The sequence below is a fragment of the Trachypithecus francoisi genome, unplaced genomic scaffold (assembly GCF_009764315.1).
Source record: "Trachypithecus francoisi isolate TF-2019V2 unplaced genomic scaffold, Tfra_2.0 Lachesis_group12, whole genome shotgun sequence".
Lineage (NCBI taxonomy): Eukaryota > Metazoa > Chordata > Mammalia > Primates > Cercopithecidae > Trachypithecus > Trachypithecus francoisi.
This window is the reverse complement of record NW_022681457.1, coordinates 101,494,453-101,521,475: the sequence shown is the minus strand read 5'-3', so window position 1 is coordinate 101,521,475 and position 27,023 is coordinate 101,494,453. Positions and strand designations below refer to the sequence as shown.

The 27,023-nt window shown below is 47.9% G+C and overlaps 1 protein-coding gene and 1 pseudogene across 6 annotated transcripts in view; one reads left to right on the top strand and one right to left on the bottom strand.

Annotated features, from left to right (window-relative positions):
• TCEA3 (transcription elongation factor A3) overlaps window positions 1-27,023 on the bottom strand; it is a 44,622-nt gene that overhangs the window by 7,345 nt on the left and 10,254 nt on the right. For all 6 annotated transcript variants that reach the window (XM_033227878.1, XM_033227879.1, XM_033227877.1 and 3 more), the window contains 4 exons: window positions 20,003-20,065; window positions 8,218-8,381; window positions 7,971-8,027; window positions 4,307-4,461 (listed from right to left, as the gene is read on the bottom strand). In XM_033227878.1, the coding sequence (XP_033083769.1) occupies window positions 4,307-4,461; window positions 7,971-8,027; window positions 8,218-8,381; window positions 20,003-20,065 (439 nt within the window). The remainder of the gene's footprint in view (window positions 1-4,306; window positions 4,462-7,970; window positions 8,028-8,217; window positions 8,382-20,002; window positions 20,066-27,023) is intronic.
• On the top strand, window positions 22,482-23,926 carry LOC117093144 (annotated as a pseudogene).

Below are 27,023 nucleotides of genomic sequence, written 5' to 3'. Positions count from 1 at the left end.
TCACTAGTGTCCTCAAGTTATTCTGGTACATATTAATTTTTAAAGTCCTAGTGTGTTAAATTCAAAGGCTAGGCCCTAACCAATGGCAGGAGAATATGGAAAAACAAGTCAATGAAAGTCATTTACCCATATGAGTAAAAAGTAGCTGACTTTAATTTGGGGGGATTTTCCAGAGCACAAAGCATTTGCCCATTCAAAATTTACTGGATGTGGCTGGGTGCAGTGGCTTACGCCTGTAATCCCAGCACTTTGGGAGGCCGAGACGGGTGGATCACCTGAGGTCAGGAGTTCAGGACCAGCCAGGCCAACATGGTGAAACTCCATCTGTACTAAAAATACAAAAAAATTAGCTGGGTGTGGTGGCGGGCACCTGTAATCCCAGCTACTCGGGAGGCTGAGACAGGACAATTGCTTGAACCTGGGAAGTGTAGGTTGCAGTGAGCTGAGACTGCACCATTGCACTCCAGCCTGGGCAACAAGAGCAAAAGTCCATCTTTAAAAAAAAAAAAAAAAAAAAAAAAAAAAGCCAGGTGTGCTGGTGCACGCCTGTAATCTCAGCTATTCAGGAGGCTGAGGCAGGAGAATTGCTTGAACCTGGGAGGTGGAGGGTGCAGTGAGCCTAGATCGCGTCACTGCGCTCCAGCCTGGGCGACAGAGTGAGACTCCTCTCAAAAAACAAAAACAAAATCTACTGGATGCCAATTTATTGAATGCCTTTAACTGTATCAGTTAAATCAGTAAATCAGCTTTGGTTGTGGGGATGCCTTGATTTGTAGCGTTTGTCAGCTTCCATGGGACAAAATGCGATGGTCAGTGGGACAAAATTCCATGGCCAATTTCAAGCTGCTAATGTGATATAACTGAACGCAGAGTTGGGAAGAGCTACACATCACCAGCTCCCTTGAGCTGAACGGATTCAAAAAGGAAGATCTGGTTCCTCCTCCCAAGTAGTGCTAATCTGGTAGGGTAGCCAAGCATTTACATAGGATTGCAAGAGAGGGAAGGAAGTACTAAAGTGAAGGTATATAAGGTGCAGGGGAAAGCAGCAGGGTATGGTGGTTAACTGTTTGAGGTCTGGTGGGTCATGAAGAAGCTAGTACTTTAACCAGTCTTGAAAGATAGGAGTTCCCGGGGTGGGTGGTGGCACATTCCAGACAAATAAAACAGCAGGGCCAGGCGCAGTGGCTCACACATGTAATCCCAGCACTCTGGGAAGCCGAGGCGGGCGGATCACCTGAGGTCAGGAGTTTGAGACCAACCTGACCAACATGGCGAAACTTCGTCTCTACTAAAAATAGAAAAATTAGCCAGGCATGTTCACATGGTTACATGGTTACAGGTGCATGCCTGTAGTCCCAACTACTTGGGAGGCTGAGGCAGGAGAATCTCTTGAACCTGGGAGGTGGAGGTTGCAGTGAGCTGAGATCGTGCCATTGCACTCCAACCTAGGTGACAGCCAGTCTCCATCTCAAAAGAAAAACAAAACAGAACAAACAAACAACAAAACCCAAAAAAACAGCAGGCACAAAAGATCAGAGGACAAGAATAGCACATTTGGGTAAAAGTATTTGGGGTAGGTTCAAGTCAAGTGCAGGAGATGTGGCTGGAGGTCAGATTGTAAAAGGAAGGTCTTGTGTGCCAGCTGAGAAATAGAGAACAGAAAAATCTATCCAGCCACACGCCAATCCATTTACTTCTCTGCCCTGCCTCATTAGAATGAGGCAGCATCAGAGACACAGATAATACGTACAATACTGTAGAAAATAAGGTAGAAAATGAGGGAAATGAGAGTCAGAGACCACAATTCAATCCCTATTTGTTGAGCCCTGTGATGTACCAGACACTGTTGTCAGTGCTGGGTGGACTGTGAATGCTGGTTCTCGGGGCACTGACAGGATGGTATGTCCACTCAGCAGTGCCCATGGGTGTCTCAGAGCCTACTCCACTCTTTGCTATGTCTGGGTAGGGGAGAAAAGAGAAGAAGGAAGAATGAGGGAGTCAGATGAACAAGGAAAGAGGCATAAAAAGGGAGTCGGGGAAGGGAATGCTGAGAGAAACACCGTCCGCATGGGTCCTGATGGGAGCTTCCCAGCACAGCAGGCAGCCCAAGCCCAAGCTAAGAGTAGCTGAGACTACAGGTGTGTGCCACCACACCTGGTTAATTTTTGTATTTTTAGTAGAGACAGGATTTTGCCATCTTGATCTCCTGAGCTTAGGAGTTCTGCCCAACTCGGCCTCCCAAAGTGCTGGGATTACAAGCATGAGCCACCTCACCCGGCCTGTTGAAATCCTAACCCCCAGGTAAGGGTTATTAGGGGGTCTTTGGGAGGTGATTAGCTCTCAAGGGCAGAGCCCTGGTGCAGGGGATTAGTGCCCCTCTAATAGGAGCCTGAGAAGGACCCCTCCACCATGTGAGGTTACAGTGAGAAGATGGCTGTCTATGAGAAAGCAGGCCCTCACTAGACACTGAATCTGCTGTTGCCCTGATCTTGGACTGTCCAATCTCTGGAGATGTGAGAACTAGGCCAGGCACGGTGGCTCACGCCTATAATCCCAGCACTTTGGGAAGCTGAGGCGGGTGGATCACCTGAGGTCAGGAGTTCGAGACCAGCCCGGCCAACGTGGTGAAACCCCATCTCTACTAAAAATACAAAAATTAGCCAGGTGTGGTGGCTAATCCCAGCTAACTTTTGTATTTAAAGTAGTAGTAATCCCAGCTACTCGGGAGGCTGAGGCGGGAGAATTGCTTGAACCTGGGAGGCGGAGCCTACAGTGAGCCCAGATTGTGCCACTACACTCCAGCCTGGGCAAAAGAGTGAGACTCCATGTCAAAAAAAAAAAAAAAAACACAAAAAAACAAGCAAACAAACAAACAAAAGAAATGTGAGGAATAAATGCCTATTGTTTATAAACCACCCAGGCGATGGTATTTCGTTATAGCAGTCTGAACTGACGAAAGCCCACTGTAAAGCCAAGTTGCAATTTATAACTCCAGGCATATGCTGCTATTTACCCAAGAAGATCAGATCTTTAAATTAGGCAGAAAGATAACCCTGGTCTACCTGTGCCAAGTTCCCCATCTTATCCTAACGCCAAGGCTCTTTGCCGTTTGTCTTGGGTATTTGAGGAAAGCAGTGAACCCTTTCCTCAGAAGAATGTACGTACACACACTACGTAACACAGACACACACTTCCACATGCCACACATACACACACCACACATGCCACACATGCTAATCACACACCACACACATACTTCACATGACACATCATACATACACTCCACACATCATACACAATACACACGCCACACATCATGTACACACACTCCACACATCATACACAAAACACACACACTTCACACATCATACACAATACACACATACTCCACATATCATACACACCACACACTCCACACATCATACACACACACTCCACACATCATACACACCACACACACGCCACACATCATACACACACTCCACACATCATAGACAATACACACATACTCCACACATCATACATACCACACACACTCCACACATCATACACACACATTCCACACATCATACACACACTTCACACATCATACACACCAACACATTCCACACATCATACACACACACTCCACATATCATACACACACTCCACACATCATACACACACTCACACATCATACACAATACACACATACTCCACACATCATACACAATACACACATACTCCACACATCATACACACACTCCACACATCATACACACCACACACGTACCCCACATATACACACCACACACGTACCCCACATATACACACCACACACGCACCCCACATATACACACCACACACGCACCCCACATATACCCCTACACACCTCACACATCATATGTACCACACGGACATGCACTCCACACGTACAGCCCCCACACACTCCACACAATCTAGCTCTGGGGCCAGACAGCTTGCCTCCTGGCCTCAGCTGTTTCTAGCTGTGTGCATGGGCAAATCCGTTCACTCCTCTGAGCCTCAGGATCCTCATCTGTAGAATGGGGATAATACACCTTGCTATCTCAGTTGGTGTGAACATAAACTTGGCCAATTTGCTGAACATGCTTAGCACAGCACTTAGAACCTATTAGCTGTGTACAGGATTCTGCTAGTCCAGAGCCCGGTGGGGAGGCTGAGATGAGGCTGGTTAGAAAAGCTCCCTGGCTCATTGCTGCTGAGTCATGAGCCACTGACCCTCTGCACTAGGCAGGGCTGGGGGGACCTGGCTTCCTGCCCCACCATGCAGACGCTCTGCTCTCACCTCTGCTGTCATCTTGGCTATGAGCCCTGCAGAGATGGCCCCACTGAGCACATTCCGCCGCAGGCCGGGGTTCCTGGGGTCCTTGAGGTTGCTAATACGACTGCGCACGCGGTTCCGGTACTTCATGTCTGTGCTCTTGAGCTCTTGGTAGATATGTGACACAGTCAAGGGCCAGCCAGCCACTCGTGGAGGGGCACGGAAGGGTGCAGGCCTGGCCCTGATGCCTGAGGAGCTCCAGGACCCTCTCTTCCTCTCCCTGGATTTCTACAGGGGTTGGGCCCCTCTTTTGTGACCTCTGACTCCCCAAATGGGGATCTCTCTTGGGCATTTGTGGTCAGCCAAGTATCAGAGACAGAAAACAGTCTCTGGGGTAAGATCAGATCATAGCAAGCACTATGTCCTGGTGTCAGGGACACCAGGACCGTGGGTTTGTCTGAGCCTCTTGTGTGACCTCAGGTGAGTCACACAACCTCTACATGCCTGAGTTTCCTTATTTATAAAATACAAGGATTCTGTGAACTAAGTCACACAATGCAGTAGTGTGGTGTCTGGGATATATCAAATGCTCAACATATATGGGCTGCTAAGATGATGACAAGGATGCAGAGAACTTCTAGTTTGGAAGGGCCCCTGGAGGTTGTGAGTCCTGCTGTCAGAGGAAAAGATTAAGAGCCACATGTTTAAGGTTCTAAGAAGCCTTATTGCAAAAAAGAAACCACTGAGCTTTGTTTAATCTGGTGTTCCCAATACATTTGATTATAGAGTCCCCTTCCCCTCCATCCTTTCCGCTACAAGACCTGTTACCATCCCATGGAACCCACGCTGGGAATTGCTGGTCAGAGTTACTTCTCCCATTAATAGATGAGGCAGCTAAGGCTTAGAAAGGGTGCAGGCCCTTGCTCAAGGCCATGGGGCAAATTCCCGGCACAGACAGGGCTGGAAGCCAGACCCCTCCTGACGGTAACACTCTCTCCACTCACCCTGCAGGAAGTCACCCCTGGCCACCAACCACAGTGAGTTTCTGTCCAAACACTGCATCCTAGGCAGGCTTCCGAGCCTCCCACTCCCTCCACCCTCTGGAGGAGCTCGGGGAACACAGCCTCATTTTCTTGGTCTCCTGAGCCAAGGAAGATCAGGAAGACAAAGCTGTTGCTGGGAATAACCATATACAAGAAAGCGACTGCAGGGAATGTGGAAAAATGAAAACAGATGACTTGCTAGAAGTGGTGGGAGGGGAGGTGGTATTCTTTCTTTATTCTGTTATTGTTTTAATGTTGTTTGTACAATAAAAGTGTGAAAAGCAAAGACTATGCCACAATGCATGTGAAAGCCAAAAAATGTGTTTTAAAATGTGCCACTTGGGATTCCTCGGGTGTACTGCTATGTGGAGCCTCTGCTGGCGATATTTCACCAGTCTGACTCCATCTCCATGCCCCAAGGTCAAGGTCACAGGAGGGGACGAGGTGGAGAGCAGACCAGGGGGCACCGGCCCCTCAGAGGAACTTTTGGCTGCATTGTTAGCACAGGGCCACTCCAAAGAGCACAGATCTATTTTAGGACACAGAGCCGTCAAGCCCCCAAACGTACCCTCCCCCTGACCTCCAGCTAGCTAAGAACAAAGAGCTAAAGGGTTTGATGCAGCTTTGATTTCCTCTCCTTTAGAACAGGGACATTCAGGCCGGGCGCGGTGGCTCATATCTGTAATCCCAGCACTTTGTGAGGCTGAGGAGGGTGGATCACCTGAGGTCAGAAGTTCGAGACCAGCCTGGGCAACATGGTGAAACCCCATCTCTACTAAAAATGCAACAAAATTAGCCAAGTGTGGTGGTGGGCACCTGTAATCCCAGCTACTTGGGAGGCTGAGGCAGAAGAACCACTTGAACCCAGAAGGCAGAGGTTGCAGTGAGCAGAGATCATGCCACTACACTCCAGCCTGGGCAACAGAGCGAGACTCCACCTCAAAAAAAAAAAAAAAAGAGGAAAAAAAAAGTGGATGGAAGAAAGGCTGGGAGTGGAACTTTGTACTGGACCATCTGCTGTTGTTTCAATCTGGGCTTAAAGGTGGAAAGGACCTGCTTGGAGGGATGACTGACTGTTCAGGAGAAAATGAAGATGAAACTTGTGATAGTTTTGATACCTTGTGTTCTGCCTTCCTGAATTAATGGGAAATGATGAAAATGTACTTTTTGAGGTGCTGAATGGCTCCTGACTTGTTGAGGTATTGCTGATTAATCATTAAATGAGGGTAGAGAGAAACCACCAGAAAATGAGTTAGAGGGAATTAGGGTAGGAGATGGAAATGCAAATTTGTCGTCTGCAGATCAGCCCGACCCTCCCCAACAGACCCTGCTGAACTCCGCAGGTAGAACCCAGGAGCCCTCAAAAGGGTCGCTCACACCTCGGTGTGACACTTAGACTTCCTGTCCCCTGATTGCCTCCCTGCTCCAACACCACGCAAACCTTTGTCTCTAGTAAAAGAAGCTCCATGTTTTCATTCAATGGGGGCCAAGTGAGGAGGGATTTCTTTTTTTCTCCCAAGCCAAACACCTTTTGGTGCAAGAGATCTATTAATATATTCCAGTGGTGGTCACCTCTCCTGTCTACACAAGGCCCCTTTCAGGTGATAAGTTGGGGAGCAGGGGGCACATTGAAAGGGTTCAGTAGATGGAATCCAAAGACAAAGTCTCCAGTCCCGCTTTGACACTGAGCAGTTCTGAGCCTCAGACTCCTCTTCCGTAAAATGGGAACCGTCCCTACCTCACAGAGAATGCTGTGAGAGCTAACAGAGGTAGGAATTGTCAATTGGCCATTGCAGTGCTGGATATATATTTGGGAGTAAAAAAATGGGGCAGGGGGTGCTGGGCGTGGTGGCTCACGCTAGTAATCCCAGCACTTTGGGAGGCAAAGCACGGGTGCATCACCTGAGGTCAGGAGTCCGAGACCAGCCTGACCAACATCGTGAAACCCCATCTCTACTAAAAATACAAAATTAGCCAGGCATGATGGTGCATGCCTGTAATTCCAGCTACTTGAGAGGCTGAGGCAGGAGAATTGCTTGAACCCAGAAGTTGTAGGTTGCAGTGAGGCGAGATTGCCCCATTGCACTCCAGCCTGGGCAACAGGAGCGAAACACCGTCTCAACAACAACAAAAAAAGGGGAGCTGTTAACATCAGAGGATGGGAGAAGGGAAAAGGCTGAGCATGAGAAATGCTGACCTCTCGGTCTAGTCTGTTCCTGGAGGTAACGACTTGACCAACTGAGGCACGCGATTACACAGCCTAGCTGGCACAGCCGCTGAGCCTCCAGGTTCCAGGGTCACACTTTCTGGGTTCAGATCCCATCTCTGCTACTACTGTTAGCTGGGAAATGATTTGACCTCTCTGAGTCTCAGTGACTTCACCCATGAAACTGGATAAATCAGGGAACCTACCCTGTGGGGTTGTTATCAACACTAAATGAGGTATTGCTCATTTTCAAGTTTTGCTGGCAGGTATAAAATAATAATGAATGTTAGATAGAATTAAGAGCTCTGGTTCAGGGGCAGAGCAGGGGCTGTTCCCGGAGCCCTTCCTCTCCTTCCTCACTCTCCCAGCTCACTTACACCTCAGAGGGGTGCTGCTAGACGGTCCAGACACCCACAGCCCTGGCACAGTTCAAGGATATGATCTTCGATTTCTGATGCCATCTTGTCACAGTTGACTCCATAGTCCTTGTAATCATCTAAAAGAGATTCGAGAAATACAGGTATCAGGCAGACACAACACAGGCAGTGAAACCTGCTTGTACGAGGAACTACAGTGTTCCTGTACCATCCCCAGGGGTGCTGAGAAAGACTGAATCTCATCTGCCCTTGGCGAGATTGGGAAAAGGAACCCCTTGCCTCCCTCATCCCTAGCCCAGGCTCTCTCACCATCCGCCTTCAGGGCTGCTGACAGCATCTCCACACACTTGTCCCGGACAGAGTCCCCTGTGAGATAACAGGGGGCCAGGAGACAGATGGAGGGGGCAAACGTGGGGGTCAAGGGGCTGCTAGGTGTTCTGGGGCTCTCCGCTTTTGATTTGCTGCTGTTTGATCTGAGGATGACAATCAGTAACAGACATTTGACATTAAGAGAGTAAAGCATTTATTGAGCAGCATTCTAGATGTCTTGATGGATGATCTCCTATAATCCTCATAACCCGATGAGGTAGGTACTATTTTAGGCATTTGACATGGATCATCTCATTTAATCCTCGTGACAACCCCATGAGGTTGATACTATTCTTATCCCCATTTGAGAGACGCATTTTAAAGTGCATGGTAGAGAAAGATGTATCTAAAGGTGCACTTGGCTCAGGTCACACATCGACGAACCAGTAGAAACAGAATTCAAACCCAGGCAGTCGGCTCTTAACCAGCCACTGTGCTTTCCTCATTGTAGAACAGTGTAACGCCACCAATAATTATATGCAATTGATTATGCACTCTGCTAGCTGCTATCTAGGCTCTCCTAAATGTATGAACTGTTTATTCACTCATTCACTAAATATTTATTAGACATTTATTCTCCAGGCACTTGCCAAGAACAAGGGATAATGCAGATAAGTCAGCAAAGCTCCTTCCCTCAAGGGGCTTACAGTCTAGTGAATAGCGACTATCTACCACCATTTAAAAGGGCTGGCTTTACTGGATGCCAGAACTGTGCCAGGCACTTTACAAGAATTTTCCAATTTAATCTTCATACCCGTCCCAGGAGGTAGATACTCTCATCATCCCCATTTAAAGATGAGGAAATAAACCCAGAGAGGTATACCACTGAGATTTGCCTAAGGCTATACACCACCACGATTTGAACCCACATCTGTCTAATTCCAACACCTATGCTCTTTTTATTAATTTATTTTTTGAGATAGGATCTCTCTCTGTCACCTGGGCTGGAGTGCAGTGGTGCAATCATGGCTCACTGTAACCTTGACCTCCTGGACTCAGACAATCCTCCCACCTCAACCTCCAAGGAGCTGGGACCACAGAAGCACACCATCACACCTGGCTAATTTTTACATTGTTTTGCGGAGATGGGATCTCATCATGTTACTCAGGCTGATCTAAAACTCCTGGGCTCAAGCCATCCACCTGCCTTGGCCTTCCAAAGTGCTGGGATTACAGGTGTGAGCCACCACACCCAGTCAACACCTATGCTAGAATCTATGATGTACTATCCAAGAACGATCTCATTCTGGTTTTGTTTAAAGTGTATATATATATGTGTGTGCGTGTGTGTGTGTGTGGGTGTGTGTGTATGCATATATGCACAGACATTTAGAAGGCTAACTATGTGGCTCAAGCTGTCATAACAAAATATCAGACTGGGTGGCTTCGCTAACAGAATTTATTTCTCATGGTTCTGAAGGCTGGGAAGCCCAAGATCAAGTTGCTGGCCAATTTGCTTTCTGGTGAGGGCTCTCTCTTTGCTTGCGAATGGCAGTTTTCTCATTGTATTCACATGGTGGCTCTTCTCATAGGGACAGTAATCCTATTGGATCAGGGCTCCACCCTTGCGACCTCATTTAACCTTAAGGAAGGCCCTATCCCCAAATACAGTCACAATGGGGTTTGGGATTTCAACATATGAATTTTAGGGGGTCACAAACATTCAGCCCGTAACACCATGTTAATAGCAATGATCTCTCTGAGGTGGAATGATAGATTTTCTTCGTTTGCTTATACCTATTTGCTAAATCTTCTATAAAGAACATATCTACTTTTGTGATGTGAGAAACACTTTTTTTTTTTTTTTTGAGAGGGAGTCTCACTCTGTCATCCAGGCTGGAGTAGAGTGACACAATCTTGGCTCACTGTAACCTCCACTTCCTGGATTCGAGCGAATCTCCTGCCTCAGCCTCCCTAGTACCTGGGATTACAGGCGTGCTCCACCACGCCCAGCTAATTTTTGTATTTTTAGTAGAGATGGGGTTTCGCCTTGTTGGCCAGGCTGGTCTTGAACCCCTGACCTCAGGTGATCTATCCGCCTTGGCCTCCCAAAGTGCTGGGGTTACAGGCATGAGCTATGGTGCCCAGCCAAAAAATGCATTTGTGCCAGAAATGCATGGAAGTGTGGAAGACCAAGGTTTGCATGGGCAATGTCAAAGGGCTCATTGTAGCTGGAGTGTGAGGGCAAGGGAGCTTATAAGAAGAAGAGGGAGTTGGAGAGAAAAGATCTAACCAGACTCTCGGGTTTGTTAAGGATGGTAAAACAAAAGCCACCATTTACCACAGGTCTGCTCTTTATTCTTCTTGATAACCCTAAAAGTCACAAACTACTGGGCCCATTTTACAGATGATGGAACGGAGCCTTGAAGAAGTGAAGTGTGTCAATCATAGCTCACTGCAATCTCGAACTCCTGGGCTCAAATGATCCTCTCGCCTCAGCCTCCCAAGTAACTAGGACTGACTCCGGGCAGATGCTGCCACACCAGGCCAATTTTTTTTTTTTTTCTGTAGAAATGGGGTTCTCAATATGTTGCTCAGGCTGGACTCAAACTCCTGGCCTCAAATGATCCACTCGCCTTGGCCTCCCAATGTGCTGGGATTACAGGCATGAGCCACTGTGCCTGGCATGACTTTGTGATAGTTGCACAACTCCCTCCCTCCAGAGATGTTTTTGTACTATTCTTAAGGTAGGAGCCAGGAAGTCCGGAAGTCTTTGTCTTCATTCCTCTGCTCGTCTCACCTCCTTTTTCAATAACCCATCAGAATCTGCCAGCCAGCCCCTATATTTCTGCTCAGAAAAAAGTGGATTCATCAGAGTTGAAAAAATTAAGGTCCCCTCCTGGAGTGAAATTAAGACCCACTCGAGGGTCTTACCAAACTGAGCCCTTGTGGAAGTGCCCAGAGAGCTGCTGCATTTCCTCACTCCAGGAGGCACCATTCACATTATTAGCTTGATATCTCCTGTAATTGCACAGTGCACAGCCTGGGCAGCTGCACCAGGCAGCCTTGGGACCTGGATCCACAGCTGCTTCTCATGTTCACTTTCAGGCTGTAGACATGCTACTTCCTTTCAGGAAGAAGAGGATTCTGGACTTCTGACAAAGTCTTTCAGGCCCAGGGAGTTGTGTCTGAGAGTGAGGCTGACTGAGTAGCCCAGGCTTCTCAGGATCAACAACCTGGAGTTACCAGAGAATCCCATCTAACATCTAGCTGGGCACAGCTCAGTGTGGACTCTGCTGATGACCTCCCTGTCCCCCACCTCTTGCTGTTTGGCCTGACCTTGGATCCCCTCTTTCACTCCAGACCCCTGGACCTTTGGGATTTTTGCATTCTCTAGAGACTTGAGGTTCCTCAAAGGTGTCTCCGTGCATACCGGTGAGGTGGGCCGGGGATGCAAAGCTCTGTTCTTATAAGGTTTACATTCTGAATTTCTAAAAATTTTGTCCAAAGGGATTCATTTTCTAGCTTTTATTTATTTATTTATTTTTAATGCAGCTTTGAAACTTACTGTCCTAGATTAATCTAGCCTTGATTCTACCCGACCCTGCCTGACAACTGGGTTGCCTGGCAGCACGGTGGAGGGACGGGGAAGCTGAGATCCAAGCAGATTTTTCCTGGAGTCAGACTGCAGCAGCAGGTTTGGGTGAGGAAAGGCTGGACAGGGTGTGAACTAGTGGGGCTGTCGGCAACCAAAAATGGATGTTCCTGCCCCCAAGCCTGGTCCTGGTCACTGGGTTCCCGCCTGAACAGTCACAACAGCCCCCAAACTGGTTTCCCTGTGTCCTCTTCCCCCACTACAACCCATTTGCCAAAGGGCAGCCAGAGGGACTTTTCAAAAATCCACAACTGATCAAGTCACTCCCCTGCTTCTAACCCTCCAACACAGGGTTCTCATCCCCTGGGGCCACGGACCAGTACCGGTCTGTGGCCTGTTAGGAATCGGGCCACACAGCAGGAAGTGGGCCTATTGTGAACTGTGCACGTGAGGGATCTAGGTTACATACTCCTTATGAGAATCTAATGCCTGATGATCAGAGGTGGAACAGTTTCATCTTGAAACCATCCCCCACAAGCCCTGGTCCCTGGAAAAACTGTCTTCTATGAAACCAGTCCCTGGTGCCAAAAAGGCTGGGGACTGGTGGTGTAACAGCTTCCAATTATTTTTAGCATAAAGTAAAACTCCTGGCCGGGTGCAGTGGCTCATGCCTAAAGTCCCAGCACTTTGGGACATCGAGATGGGAGAATCACTTGTGGTCAGGAGTTTGAGACCAGCCTGGCCAACATGGCCAAACCCTATCTGTACTAAACATAGAAAAATTAGCTGGGTATGGTGGTGCACGCCTGTAATTCCAGTTACTCAAAAGGCTGAGGCACAAGAATCGCTTGAAGCCGGGAGGCTGAGGCTGTAGTGAGCCGAGATCACGCCATTGCACATCAGTCTGAGCGACACAGCGAGACTGTGTCTCCAAAAAAACAAACAAAAGGCCGGGCGCGGTGGCTCAAGCCTGTAATCCCAGCACTTTGGGAGGCCGAGACGGGCGGATCACAAGGTCAGGAGATCGAGACCATCCTGGCTAACAGGGTGAAACCCCGTCTCTACTAAAAAATACAAAAAAAAAAAAAAACTAGCCAGGCGAGGTGGCGGGCGCCTGTAGTCCCAGCTACTTGGGAGGCTGAGGCAGGAGAATGGCGTAAACCCGGGAGGCAGAGCTTGCAGTGAACTGAGATCTGGCCACTGCATTCCAGCCTGGGCAACAGAGCAAGACTCCGTCTCAAAAAAAAACAAACAAAAAGAAAACACAAAAACTCACAACAGCCTCCCAGCCACTGCACTTCCTGCCCCTACCCGCTTTTTGATGTAATCTCATGCCATGCTCTTCTCACGGTTTACGGAAGGCCCCCACAGCACTGCTTCTTTCTGTTCCTTAGACATACCCATCCTCCCACTGCCGGGCCTTTGCACAGGCTGGTCTTCCTTCCTGGAATGCTCTTCCTTCTCCAGGTCTCAGCTGGCATGAGGGAGGCCTTCCCTCACCACCTCAGCCAAGGCTGACAGTCCCCGTCCTGTAACTCCCTAGCACATCACCTGATTTCTCTCTTTTACAGCACTCATCCAAGTGTATGATTGACTTGTTCATATGTTTATAAACATCGTCTGCCTCCATCTCCAGATTACAGGCTCCAGAGTATTGGGACCCCGTCACAGGTTCACCACTGCATTCCAGCTCCTGTAACAGTGCTCTAGGTGGACACTTGATCCATCGTTGCTAAACAGATGGATGAATGAATAAATGGATGAATACATGACGAATTGAGGAACTGACCACAGAGAGATGAAAGGCACATCCAGAGGGTCCCCCAGGGCTGAAATGTGGAAAGAAGAAGGTCCTCTTTGGAAGGACAGTGGCTCCACTCTCTGGGCCTAAGAGAGGGATCGGGAGTACGAGAGGGATCTCTCTCAGAGCCAGCCTCCGTCAACTCCCAGCACCCAGGTAACGCCATCTCCTGCAGCTGGGATGGTGCCCCGCCGACCTGTGTGCACCCTTGCACACTGTCAACAGCTATGACTCACCACAGGAAAACTGTCAGGGGAGCCTGTAGCATGCTGCTTTGAGGGAGCCCCAACGAGTGACAGTAATAATGGTGGTCATTTTCAAAATGACTGCACTGAGCTAGTTTACTTATTAAGAACCTGGGCTCTGAGTCAAACTCCCAGGTTCACAGCCTGATACCAACACTTTGTAGCTATGTGACCTTGGTTGGGTTCCTTAACCCCTAGGTGCCTCAGTTTTTTCACATGTAAAAATAGGTTAAACAATAGTACCCATCTTAAGGGGCAGATGAAAGTAACTAAGTGACAAAGTGTTACCCAGTTTACATAGATAACCAGGTTTCATGTGAGTATTGTTACAAAGTACTATGTGTTCACTGAGCACTTACATGGTTTGGGAACAGTGCTGGGTATTTCATTACCTCATTTAATCCTCACAATGACCTTGAGAGGGGTTCATAATTGTCTCCATTTTACAGATCAATAGATTGAAGCTCAGAGAGCTGAACTGAATTATCCGTCCAAGTTACTGTCCCAACTTACCCATCCAATTAGCAAAGGGCATAGTCAGACCACGAACCTGTCTGTCGCCCTTCCAAATTATTTTCAACACATCAACTATGTCTCTAAAAGAAAGGTTTCCAGAGTCCTCTGACCTGAGCAAGACTAGGCTGTTTGGAGCACTTCTTCCCACCTTCCTGGCAGGGCACACCCAGCCCTGGTCCCGCCTCCCCGGTTAGGAGCAAGCTGGCTGGCTGGCTGGAATTCGTATCTGGGCAGCATTTCAGGGAGCCACACTCATTTTACTTTCAGTGCACACGCCTGGGAACTGAGCCAAACTGCAGAGAGGGCATCACCGGCCGGGGTGGGATTGGGGGTTGGATTTATCAACAGCTTCCTTCTGCTCCCTGGATGTGCCTGCACCGCACTAGCCCTTAAAATACCCTCCTACCACAGGTCTGAGTAGAGGCATCTGGAGGCCAGGCTCGCTGCTTCTGTGCGCCACCTCGAGGACATTTCTGTTACTGCATCAGCGAGCATGCTCTACAAGTGGCAAACCATTCTGACAGTCAGGTAAAAGGACAACTGAGAACAGTCAATTTTCTCCCCTGTCACCATGGTACCCTTCGTGATCTTCTTCCTGGTACTCCAGCTACAGTTCCCAGAGCATCGTGCTCACTCCCACTTCCACACCTTTGCGTGTGCCATTTCTTTCTGCTTGAAATGACTCTCCTGACTTGCCTCCAAAACTCCTCCCATTAGACTTTCCATTCCCAGCTCAAATACTTTCTCTTCCATGAAGCCTCCTTTGACTTTTATAGTCATATTGAGACACGCTTCCTATGCTCCCACGGTGTTTTATACCTACCCCTTTCTAAAAACATGCATTTTGGTGTCTGCCTCTGCACTCATGGTTAGCCCTAAGAAGGGAGAAGTGATGAGTTTTAACCTTTGCCTGGCCTTAGAGGTCGAAAACAGGTGGGCTACAAATATGTTCTGTCTCGCTACTGTGTCACAGAAAAATGTGAATATGTTGCTGATATTGATAATTGGGAGTTTTGGTCGGGCATGGTGGCTCACACCTGTAATCCCAGCACTTTGGGTAGTTGAGGCAGGAGGACTGCTTGAGCCCAGGAGTTTGAGACCAGCCTGGGCAACAAAGTGAGACTCTCTCTACAAAAAAATATTTTTAAGTTAGCCGGGTGTGGTGGCGTGCACCTGTGGTCCTAGCTACACGGGAGGCTGGGGCAGGAGGATCACTTGAACCCGGGGGGCTGAGGCTGCAGTAAGCCCTGTTTATACCACTGAACTCCAGCCTGGGTGAGATCCTGTCTCATAAAAGGTGGTTGGGGGGAGTCTCATATGAAAATCTAGGTGTCTGGTTTTCCTTTAAGTAATTGGAAGACATGGCACACTGGACCTGCATTTCCCCAAAGCAGCAATCAGCTGGGGTGGGGTAGTGGCTGCCCCCTTCAGACAGGCACGTACTTTCTAGTTTGCCACGATCTCCACTAGTCACCCAGTATATGCATGTGCCCTTGATCCCTGGAGAATGTTGAATTTGCAAGGAAGAGTTCAATAGATGTGCTTGCCAAATCAATGAATGGATGAATGAATGAAAGAGAAAAATGAAATAGAGAAATAAATCATGCAGGAAACAGTCTGGGTAGGAGATAAATTAATGAGATTTGCAGACGGGCATGGTGGCTCATGCCTGTAATCCCAGCACTTTGTGGGGGCCGAAGAAGGTGGATCACGAGGTCAAGAGATTGAGACCATACTGGCCAATATGGTGAAACCCCGTCTCTACTAAAAATACAAAAATTTAGGTGGGCATGGTGGGCCGCACCTGTAGTCCCAGCTACTTGGGTGGCTGAGGCAGGAGAATCACTTGAACCCAGGAGGTGGAGGTTGCATTGCACTCCTTCCAAAGAGGACCTTCTTCTTTCCACATTTCAGCCCTGGGGGACCCTCTGGATGTGCCTTTCATCTCTCTGTGGTCAGTTCCTCAATTCATCATGTATTCATTCATTTATTCATTCATCCACTCCACTGCACTCCAACCTGGTGACAGAGTGAGACTCCATCTCAAAAAAATAATGATAATGATACTTGCTTGTGTCCCTTTTGGTTTCCTACCCTCAATACTGAATCAGCAGGAAATGGCACAGCTTCTGGAAGGACAAACAGATTCTGTCTGACTGACCTTCAGAAAAAGAATGCATTATGGGAGGGAGCTAGATTTCAAGACCATGAAGGCAAAGTCAGGAGGAGTCTGGAGGCTCAAATCCTTACACGAATGTCAAGTGTTTTTATTTTTATTTTTTTATTTTTTGAGATGGAGTCTTGCTCTGTCGCCCAGGCTAGAGTGCCGTGGCGTGATCTCAGCTCACTGTAAGCTCTGCCTCCCAGGTTCATGCCACTCTCCTGCCTCAGCCTTCCGAGTAGCTGGGACTACAGGAGCTCACCACTACGCCCGGCTAATTTTTTATATTTTTAGTAGAGACAGGGTTTCACCGTGTTAGCCAGGAATGGTCTCAATCTCCTGACCTCGTGATCCACCCGCCTTGGCCTCCCAAAGTGCTGGGATTACAGGCATGAGCCACCGCGCCCCGCCCGAGTGTTTTTATTACAGTATCAAATCCAGAATGTCACAAGTGGCCAGTGTTTCATCTGGGGATAAGATGACCCTTCATTATCCAGGAAAGCCTTCACACTTGGCATCTCTGGTTCCTGCCACAAAATGTCAGGAGTATCCCCATCCTTCTCGCCCTACCCCTACTTTGGCCCAAGTCATAGTGACAACCAAAAATGCCTCCACACATTTCTAAATGACCCCTGCTGAGATCCACTGGTCTAGAACCTGGATGACACTGGAGCCACCATTTCTAGGCCTGACCCACCTCAGACATTGCTAATCGACTGCAGAACTTTTTCTACAGCCTCAGATTCCCTCTCCAATCAGCACTCCAGATAGCTTCCACTCATCAGCTGGAGCGGCTGCCATGCTGGATGGAGGTATGCAATACAGCCTAGGCCTGTTTAATCTTCATAAAACCTTAAACAACCTAATTTTTGTGTCTCTACTTTTCTTTCCAATGGCAATCTTACTGATATATTAGGCTTAAAATAATTCTGCAACTTCCCACTAGGGTGCCCCAAAACCCAATATGGCCCCATGGACCCTAATCGTTCTCCTTGATCTGCCACTTGGCCACTTCCTGGCCTGGCCTGTTCTCCTTGGTCCTGTTTCTCCTGCTCTGACCTCTGACCACTCTCTTGGACCACACTTCACACCCATTCCTTTATCCACAATCTCTCCTTGGTGCTCTCATCCAGGTTCTTCAGATGTCAGTTACACACTAATGACTACAATTTTTGTTTTGTTTTGTTTTGTTTTGAGATGGAGTCTCGTTCTGTCCCCCAGGCTGAGTGCAGTGGCGCGATCTCAGCTCACTGCAACCTCCGCCTCCCAGGTTCAAGTGATTTTCTTGTCTCAGCCTCCTGAGTAGCTGGGATTACAGGCACCTGCCACCATGCCCACTGACTGTTGTATTTTTAGTAGAGATGGGGTTTCTCCATGTTATCCAGGCTGGTCTTGAACTCCCAGCTTTAAGCGATCTGCCCACCTCGGCTTCCTAAAGTGCTGGGATTACAGGCATGAGTCACCGCACCTGGCCTTGACTCTGCAATTTATATTTCCAGCTGAGACTTTCTTCCTGAATTGTAGCCTCATATAATCCAACTGCATATTCGACTTCTCCAACTGAATGACTAACACACGCCTCGAATCCAACACATCGAGACCTGAACTCTGAATTTTCCACCCCAAGCCTGATTTGCATAAGCACAGTCTTCCCCATGCCAATTCATGGCAACTCCATCCTTGCAGATGCTCAAGTGAAAAATCTTGGACTCATCCCCGACTCCTCTGTTTCTCTCATTCCCCACATTCAATCTGTCAGGAAGTTCTGTCAGCTTTCCTGTCAAGATATATCCTGAAACCACCCCTTCACCCCACTTCCACCATTACCTCCCTGATCCAATCCACTGTGATCTCTTGCCTGAATTACCACAACAGCCTCCTGGCTGGTGTTGCTGCTCCTTCATTCCTGGCACAGCAGCCAGAGCCATCCTGATAAGTTTGGAGACATCATTCCTGCCCTCGGTATCCTCCAATAGCTCCAGCTTTACTCATCCCCCCAACTCTCCCCCTTGCTTAAACTGCTCCAGCCCTTGGCCACCTCACTGCTCCTTGACTCTGCCAGGGACACCCCACAACCTCAGGGTGTTTGGCTTGGAATGACCACAATATCTGCTTGGCTAAATTCCTCTTTCAAGCTGTTGCCTAACGGTCACTTCCTCGAGGCCTTTTCTGACAGCTCCATGAATATCCTTCCCCAATCCTCTTCCCTCTCCGCTTTTGTTTTCCATAGGACTTGTCACCTTCTAAACTTTATCTGTCGCCCCCTATTTAGACTAAAGGCCCCCCATCACTGCAGGGATTTTTGTCTCTTTTGTGAATTTCTGTATCCCTGGCACCTAGAATAGTTCTCACCACATAGTAAGCCCTCAATAATATTTGATGACTAAATGACTGGATGATTTTTTGGGTAGACATCCTAACCAGTTCAGCCCAAATCCAGAGAGAGTCCACTCCAGATACAGGCTTTTTTTTTTTTTTTTTTTTGACAGTCTCTCTCTGCAGCCCAGGCTAGAGAGCAGTGGCGTGATCTCAGCTCACTGCAAGCTCCACCTCCCGGGTTCACGCCATTCTCCTGCCTCAGCCTCCCAAGTAGCTGGGATTACAGGCGCCCACCACCACGCCCAGCTAATTTTTTTGTATTTTTTTAGTAGAGGCAGGGTTTCACCATGTTAGGCAGGATGGTCTCAATCTCCTGACCTCGTGATCCGCCCACCTCAGCCTCCCAAAGTGCTGGGATTACAGGTGTGAGCCACTACGCCTGGCCATTGTTTTGTTTTTGTGTTTGAGATGGAGTCTCACTCTGTTGCCCAGGCTGGAGTGCAGTGGCGTGACCTCGACTCACTGCAACATCTGCCTCCTGGGTTCAAGCAATTCTCCTGCCTCAGCCTCCCGAGTAGCTGGGATTACAGGTGCCCACCACCATACCTGGCTAATTTTTGTATTTTTAGTAGAGGCGGGGTTTTGCCATGTTGGCCAGGCTGGTCTCGAATCCTGACCTCAAGTGATCTGCCTGCCTCTGCCTCCCAAAGTGCTGGGATTACAGGCATGAGCCACTGTGCCCAGCCTAGGTATCGGCTTTCAAGACCTCTGTCCTCACTGGGTTCAATCAGACCTTGAGACTGGTCCCCTGACAGTGATGGGGCAACAGCAACCAGTCAGCCGCCCCAGGGAAGGAGCCACACGCCTGATTCAGGGGCCCACTTGCTAAATGGATGGATGAGTAAATACGTGAATGAATACATGATGAATTGAGCAACGGACCACAGAGAAATGAAAGGCACATCCAGAGGGTCCCCCAGGGCTGAAATGTGGGAAGACTTTGTGGGTCTTAGAATATGGGGGCAACATAACGTAGGAGGTTTCTTCCTTCCCTCCTTTCCTCTGCCTTAGGCTTCCTCCATAAAAACAGAGAAGGGGACACAGGCTGAATAGGACATTGGGATGGAGAAGGCTGTGGCTTCCTTTACCTTTCCACTGATGGCCTTTTTGGAGAGGAGGTGGCAGAAGACTTGGAGTCCACAGAGTCTCTCCTGAAAGAAGAGAAATTGGCGATGAGACTGCTTTGTAGGCTAGCATCAGTGCTGACAGGAAGGTGGGGAGAAAGCATCCTGGGAAAAGGCCAGCTGGATTGAGGCTAAGGAAGCCCACCCGGACCAGAGCTACCTGGGAGAGGGAGCTCCAGGCGGTGCCGGCCGGTCATGACCTTCACCTACCCTCCATCAAATGAACCAATACAAGGGAAGGAAGTCGATATCGGCCAAGGGCCTAACACATGTCACGCGTATGTGACATGTGTTGTGTTGCTCATTATTAACAACTATTCTCAGCAGGCCCCTGTCCTCCTGGCTGTCAGGCAGGCCTTAGCTAACTGGAGTCCACAGAGACTGGATTTCTGGAGTTGTCTGTACTCATCTGGAACCAGAGAAACAGAGAGATCAGCTTCAGCCTCCCTGGCAGGCACTTTAGGAGGAGGAGAGGAGAAACACATGGGCCTTGGGGATAGAAGAGCTGGGTTAAAATAGCAATAAAAAAAGCAAGAGACAAAATTAGATGTGGACTGTGACTAAAGTCATGCAAGAAAACCAATGCACAGGAGGAAAAGCAGATCTAAAGAAAATATACTCAAATGCTGTTTACAGCTAGGGTGATGGGTTTAAAGGTGAATTTTTCAACTGGGCACGGTGGCTCAAGCCTGTAATCCCAGCACTTTGGGAGGCCGAGGCGGGCGGATCACGAGGTCAGGAGATCGAGACCATCCTGCCTAACACAGTGAAACCCCATCTCTACTAAAAATACAAAAAACTAGCTGGGTGAGGTGGCGGGCGCCTGTAGTCCCAGCTACTCAGGAGGCTGAGGCAGGAGAATGGCGTAAACCCAGGAGGCGGAGCTTGCAGTGAGCCGAGATCGCGCCACTGCACTCCAGCCTGGGTGACAGAGCAAGACTCCGCCTCAAAAACTAAAAAATAAAAAAAAAAGTGAATTTTTCCCCCAATTTTTCCAAAACGCATGCAGCTACATTTTTTTAATGATATATAATGTAGTTCTTCCTTGTACTGGTTTTAAAAAATTAATCTGTTTGTTAATTGCAAACCCCACTCCCCATCTCACTTACCCTGCCCTCCTTTTAATTCCATAGCACATGTCACCTTCTAGCATATTTGACTCGCATAATTGACTTCTTTTTCTTTGAGATAGAGTCTCACTCTGTTGCCCAGACTGGAGTGCAGTGGTGCTATCTCAGCGGCTCACTGAGACCTCTGCCTCCTGGGTTCAAGTGATTCTCCTGCCTCAGCCTCCCAGGTAGCTGGGATGACAGGCACGTGACACCACGTCTAGCTAATTTTTATATTCTTAGTAGACAGGGGGTTTCACCATGTTGGCCAGGCTGGTCTCAAACTCCTGACATCAGGTGATCTGCCCACCTCGGCCTCCCAAAGTGCTGGGATTACAGGCGTGAGCCACCACACCCGGCCAATTTACTTATTTATATTTAATTATATTTATTGTCCGACACCCCATGTAAATTCCACAAGAGCAGCATTTGGCAGGTTTTGGTCACTGTGGTGAACACTATCTGTGCTCAGCCCACTTCCCCTTGGGTGGTCACTCTCTCAGTGGCCTCTGGACCCAAGAGCTGCCTCCTGCAAGCTCCCTAGGGCCTCTGTTTGAGGGAGTTCTCTCCCTCAGCTAGGCTGGCTGGAAGTGCTGGTCACTAACTAATGACCCCAGGAGCAGCCCTCCACCAGACACACGGGAGAGGGGAAGAGAGGTCCTCATTCACATGTCCCTGCGCTCCCACAACAGGCCCTGGGAGTTCTTCTGTGGGGTTTCTCCTTAGTGCCCCTTGTGGATAGACAATGCAAGCAGGAACCATAAGCTGGAATTCCTACAGTGGGAGAGGGGAGAGAAGACACGAGACTCCACCCTGGAGAACCACTTTCTGACTCTTCCTCGTTGCTTTTCTTTTTAGGACAAATCAGAAATGCTCTGTAGTTATTGCAAATGATTGTTATGAAAACTATTGAGGAACATGAAAAAATGCTTAGAATACGATAGCAAGATAAATAAAAAGGTGACATATTAGTTGATACAGGTCTGGGCTAGAGCATCAGGAAAAGTCTAAAGATTAGACTGTAAGAAAATAGAAACCAGCTGGGCGCGGTGGCTCACACCTGTAATCCCAGCACTTTGGGAGGCCAAAGCAGGCAGGTCACTTGAGTCAGGAGTTTGAAACCAGCCTGGTCAATATGCTGAAACCCCCGTCCCTACTAAAAATTCAAAAATTAGCCGGGCATGGTGGCGTGCTCTGTAATCCCAGCTACTCAGAGGCTGAGGCAGAAGAATCACTTGAACCTGGGAGATGGTGGTTCCAGTGAGCTGAGACCATGCCAGCCTAGGCGACAGAGAGAGACTCCGTTTCAAAAATAAAAAATAAAAAAAGAAAGAAAATAGAAACCATGTTTCGAAGACCTGTATTACAGGTACTTCATCAGTTTGTAAGGCATGAGTCCAAAACAGCTAGCAGTTTGCTTCTCGAAATGTCCCTGAATTGTGTGCAGTTACTCGGGCCAGTGAGTTAGGACCCTATCATGAGACAGATGGAAGGAAATACTCCAGCACAATATTTTCTCTAGCAGCAAATGAGATGTGGTGATCAGGGGACAGGGAAGTGTGCCAAATGGGTGATGTCTGTCAAGATGACATGGCACAGAATATCAGCATTCTAGCCAGGCCTTGGAGATGTGGCACATCAGTGAAAAAGGAGTCTGGAATTTATTTTTATTTTTATTTATTTATTTTGGGATGGAGTCTCAATCTGTCACCCAGGCTGGAATAGAATGGTACCATCTCAGCTCACTGCAACCACCATCCCCTGGGTTCAAGGGATTCCCATGCCTCAGCCTCCCAAGTAGCTGGGATTACAGGTGTGTGCCACCATTTCCAGCTAATTTTTGTATTTTTAGTAGAGATGGGGTTTTGCCACGTTGGCCAGGCTGGTCTCAAACTTCTGACCCCAAGTGATCCGCCCATCTTGGCCTCCCAAAGTGCTGGGATTACAGGCATGAGCCACTGCACCCAGCCAGGGGTCTCGAATTTATGCAGAAGAAAAAGTAGACTGTGGTGAATACATGGATAAAAATAACGGGAGGTGACAAGCAACAACAATCATAGTGAGGCAGAAATTTAAAAATAAATATGCATTCATTCACTCCAAGAAAAGTAACAGGCAAGGCAAGGGTTAAAAGAAAAGAACAAATTTTCCTCTGCCTAGCAAGCTCACTTCAAGGACAGTTATAAGATAACGCTGTTTGAGAAGCCAAGGCCAAAGGAATGGGCTCCAGACCCCCCTCCTCTCCAGAGCAAGGTTGAAGGAAAAAAAGAAAGAAAGACAAATTCCTTTACTATTACTCCTTTCCCTGGCTTCTTAAGCATGACTATGTTTTACAAATGTCTGCATTTAGCCAGTTCTTTTTTTTCTTTCAATACAGCTACAAGGCCACCAGCTATGCAAGGCCACAAGTTATGCCATGCTGTAGATTATGTGACCTATCATATAATTAACTGCTTTTGCTTTGCTTCTGTAAGACTGCTTATAAAAACCCTGCTCTGTCTTTGTTAAAATGCTCAGTTTTTTAGATATGAATCCACTGGGCCGGTGCATACCTTAAATAAACAATCCTCCTGTTCTCCTATTGGTCTCTCTGGTCCTTAGTTTCCCACAACAATAGCTGATAGTAGGATATTTCTGAGTGACCAGACAAAGGAGAAGGCATAGAATGGGTGACTCTTCTTTGGCCATTGTTTGCTACAGTCTCATTTCCAAATCACGTATAATCTTTATAGTTCCTAAGGACAAAAATTCAAATACTGTTTTATATTTTAAAAAGTAATTTGCACCCACACTCCCAGCTACTCAGGAGGCTGAGGTTAGAGGATCACTTGAGCCTAGGTGTTGCAGGCTGCAGTGAACTGTGACCATGCCACTGCACTCCAGCCTGGGCAACACAGTGAGACACTGTCTCAAAAAAAAAAAAAGTCGGGCACAGTGGCTCACGCCTATAATCCCAGAACTTTGGGAGGCTGAGGCGGGTGGATCACGAGGTCAGGAGATCGAGACCATCCTGGCCAACATGGTGAAACCCCGCCTCTACTAAAAATACAAAAAATTAGCCAGGCGTGGTGGCGAGTGCCTGTAGTCCCAGCTACTCGGGAGGCTGAAACAGGAGAATGGTGTGAATCCGGGAGGCAGAGCTTGCAGTGAGCCAAGATCACGCCACTGCACTCCAGCCTGGGTGACAGAGCAAGACTCTGTCTGAAAAAAATAAATTGGCCGGGCATGGTAGCTCACGTCTGTAATCCCAGCACTTTGGGAGCACTTTGGGAGGCTGAGGTGGGTGGATTACCTGGGGTCAGGAGTTCAAGACAAGCCTAGTCAAACATGGTGAAACCCTGTCTCTACTAAAAATACAAAAAGGCTGGGTGCGGTGGCTCACACCTATAATTTCAGCATTTTGGGAAGCTGAGGCGGGCAGATCACCTGATGTCGGAAGTTCGAGACCAGCGTGAGCAACATGGAGAAACTCTGTCTCTACTAAAAAAAATACAAAAATTAGCCAGGCGTGGTGGCACATGCCTGTAATCCCAGTTACTCAGGAGGCAGTAAAGAGGCTGGGCGTAGTGGTTCATGCCTGTAGAAGAATCACTTGAACCTGGGAGGCGGAGGTTGCAGTGAGCTGAGATCGCGCCATTGCACTCCAGCCTGGGCAACAAGAGTGAAACTCCACCTCAAAAAAAAAAAAAAAAAATTAGCTGGGCATGGTGGCAGGTACCTGTAATCCCAGCTACTCGGGAGGCTGAGGCAGGAGAATCGCTTGAACCGAGGAGGCAGAGGTTGCAGTGAGCCGAGGTTGCACCAATGCACGCCAGCCTGAGCAAAAAGAGTGAAATTCCGCCTCAAAAAAAAAAAAAAAAAAAAAATACACTCTGCCTAAAGGAATAGAAAAATTACGTATGCAGTTAGACTAGGCCTGGGAGAGGAGAGGAAGAAAAATAAAAGCTGCTTAATTTGTCTGATGTGCACAAATCTTTCCCATGCTTACTCTGAGTTTCACTAATGTGGTTACAGTGTTTGTATAATGAATTATCATTAAGAAAACTAAAAAGAAAGGAAATTAATTAACTGAGCTGAAATAGGACCCCTGACAACTGGCTTCTCCCAGCAGAATGAGGAGAAACCTCTCCATTTGCTGCTCAGCCACAGCGACAACTTCATTTCAGAGCTCCATGGCTGTGAAAAGTGACTGGGCATAACAATTTAGTGTCCCTGAAAATGTATAGTGCACTTCAAATTTTATTAACAAAATATAAATATCAATGTACATATGATTTTTTTTTTTTTTTTTCAGACGGAGTCTCACTTCTCACCCAGGCCAGAGTGTAGTGGTATGATCTCTGCTCACTGTAACATTCGCCTCCCAGGCTCAAGTGATCCTCCCAGCTTAGCCTCCCAAGTAGCTGGGCACACAGATGCATGCCACCACGTCCAGCTAATTTTTCTTACTTTTAATAGAGATGGGGTTTCGCCGTTGGTCTCTAACTCCTGAGCTCAAGTGATCTACCTGCCTCCACCTCCCTAAGTGCTGGGATTACAAGCGTGAGCCACCTTGTTCGGCCCATATGCATGTTCTTTTTTTTTTTTTTTTTTTTTTTTAAAGACAGAATCTTGCTCTGTTGTCCAGGCTAGAGTGCAGTGGGGTGATCTTGGCTCACTGCAACCTCAGCCTCCCAAATTCAAGCGGTCCTCCTGCCTCAGCCTCCCAGGTAGCTGGGATTACAGGCACCCGCTACCATGCCCAGCTAATATTTGTATTTTCAGTAGAGACAGGGTTTCACCATATTGGCCAGGCTGGTCTCGAACTCCTGACATCAAGTGATCTGCCCACCTTGGCCTCCCAAAGTGCTGGGATCAAGGGTCTGACCACTGAGTCTGGCCTGGCCTGTATGTTCTTAAAAAACTATAAAGATATACATCAAAATGTTAACAATGGTCATTTCTGTTATTTTCTTCTTGTGTTTGATTTTCTTTTTTTTTTTTTTTTTTTTTTTTTTTTTGAGGCGGAGTCTCGCTCTGTCGCCGGGACGGGAGTGCAGTGGCCGGATCTCAGCTCACTGCAAGCTCCGCCTTCCGGGTTTCCGCCATTCTCCTGCCTCAGCCTCCCAAGTAGCTGGGACTACAGGCGCCCGCCACCTCGCCCGGCTAGTTTTTGTATTTTTAGTAGAGACGGGGTTTCACCGTATTAGCCAGGATGGTCTCGATCTCCTGACCTCGTGATCCGCCCGTCTCGGCCTCCCAAAGTGCTGGGATTACAGGCTTGAGCCACCGCGCCCGGCCTTGTGTTTGATTTTCTAAACTTTTTACACTAAACACACCTTGCTACTGAAATGAATACATTTATGTACGTGAAAAGTTTACAAAATAGTATACGAGTGTAATTCAATTTTATTAAAACAAATAGGTATTTTATACCTATTTATAGGTAGTAATGCATAGAAATAGTCTAGCAGGATGTATATACACACAATTACATGTGAGTGCTTGTTTCTAGATAATAAGTGATACTTTAATTTTATTTTACTTTATTTTATTTTATATCTTGAGACAGAGTCTCATTCTGTAACCCAGGCTGGAGTGCAGTGGCGCAATCTCAGCTCACTGAAACCTCTGCCTCCCGGGTCCCGGTTCAAGCAATTATCCTGCCTCAGCCTCCCGAGTAGCTGGAATTACAGGCACGCACCACCATGCCCAGCTAATTTTTGTAGTTTTGGTAGAGACAGGGTTTCACCATGTTGGCTAGGCTGGTCTTGAACTCCTGACCTCGTGATCCGCCTGCCTTAGCCTCCCAAAATGCTAGGATTACAGGGGTAAGCCACCATGCCTGGCCCTTATCTCTTTTTTTGTTTTGTTTTTCAGACGGAGTGTAGTCTTGT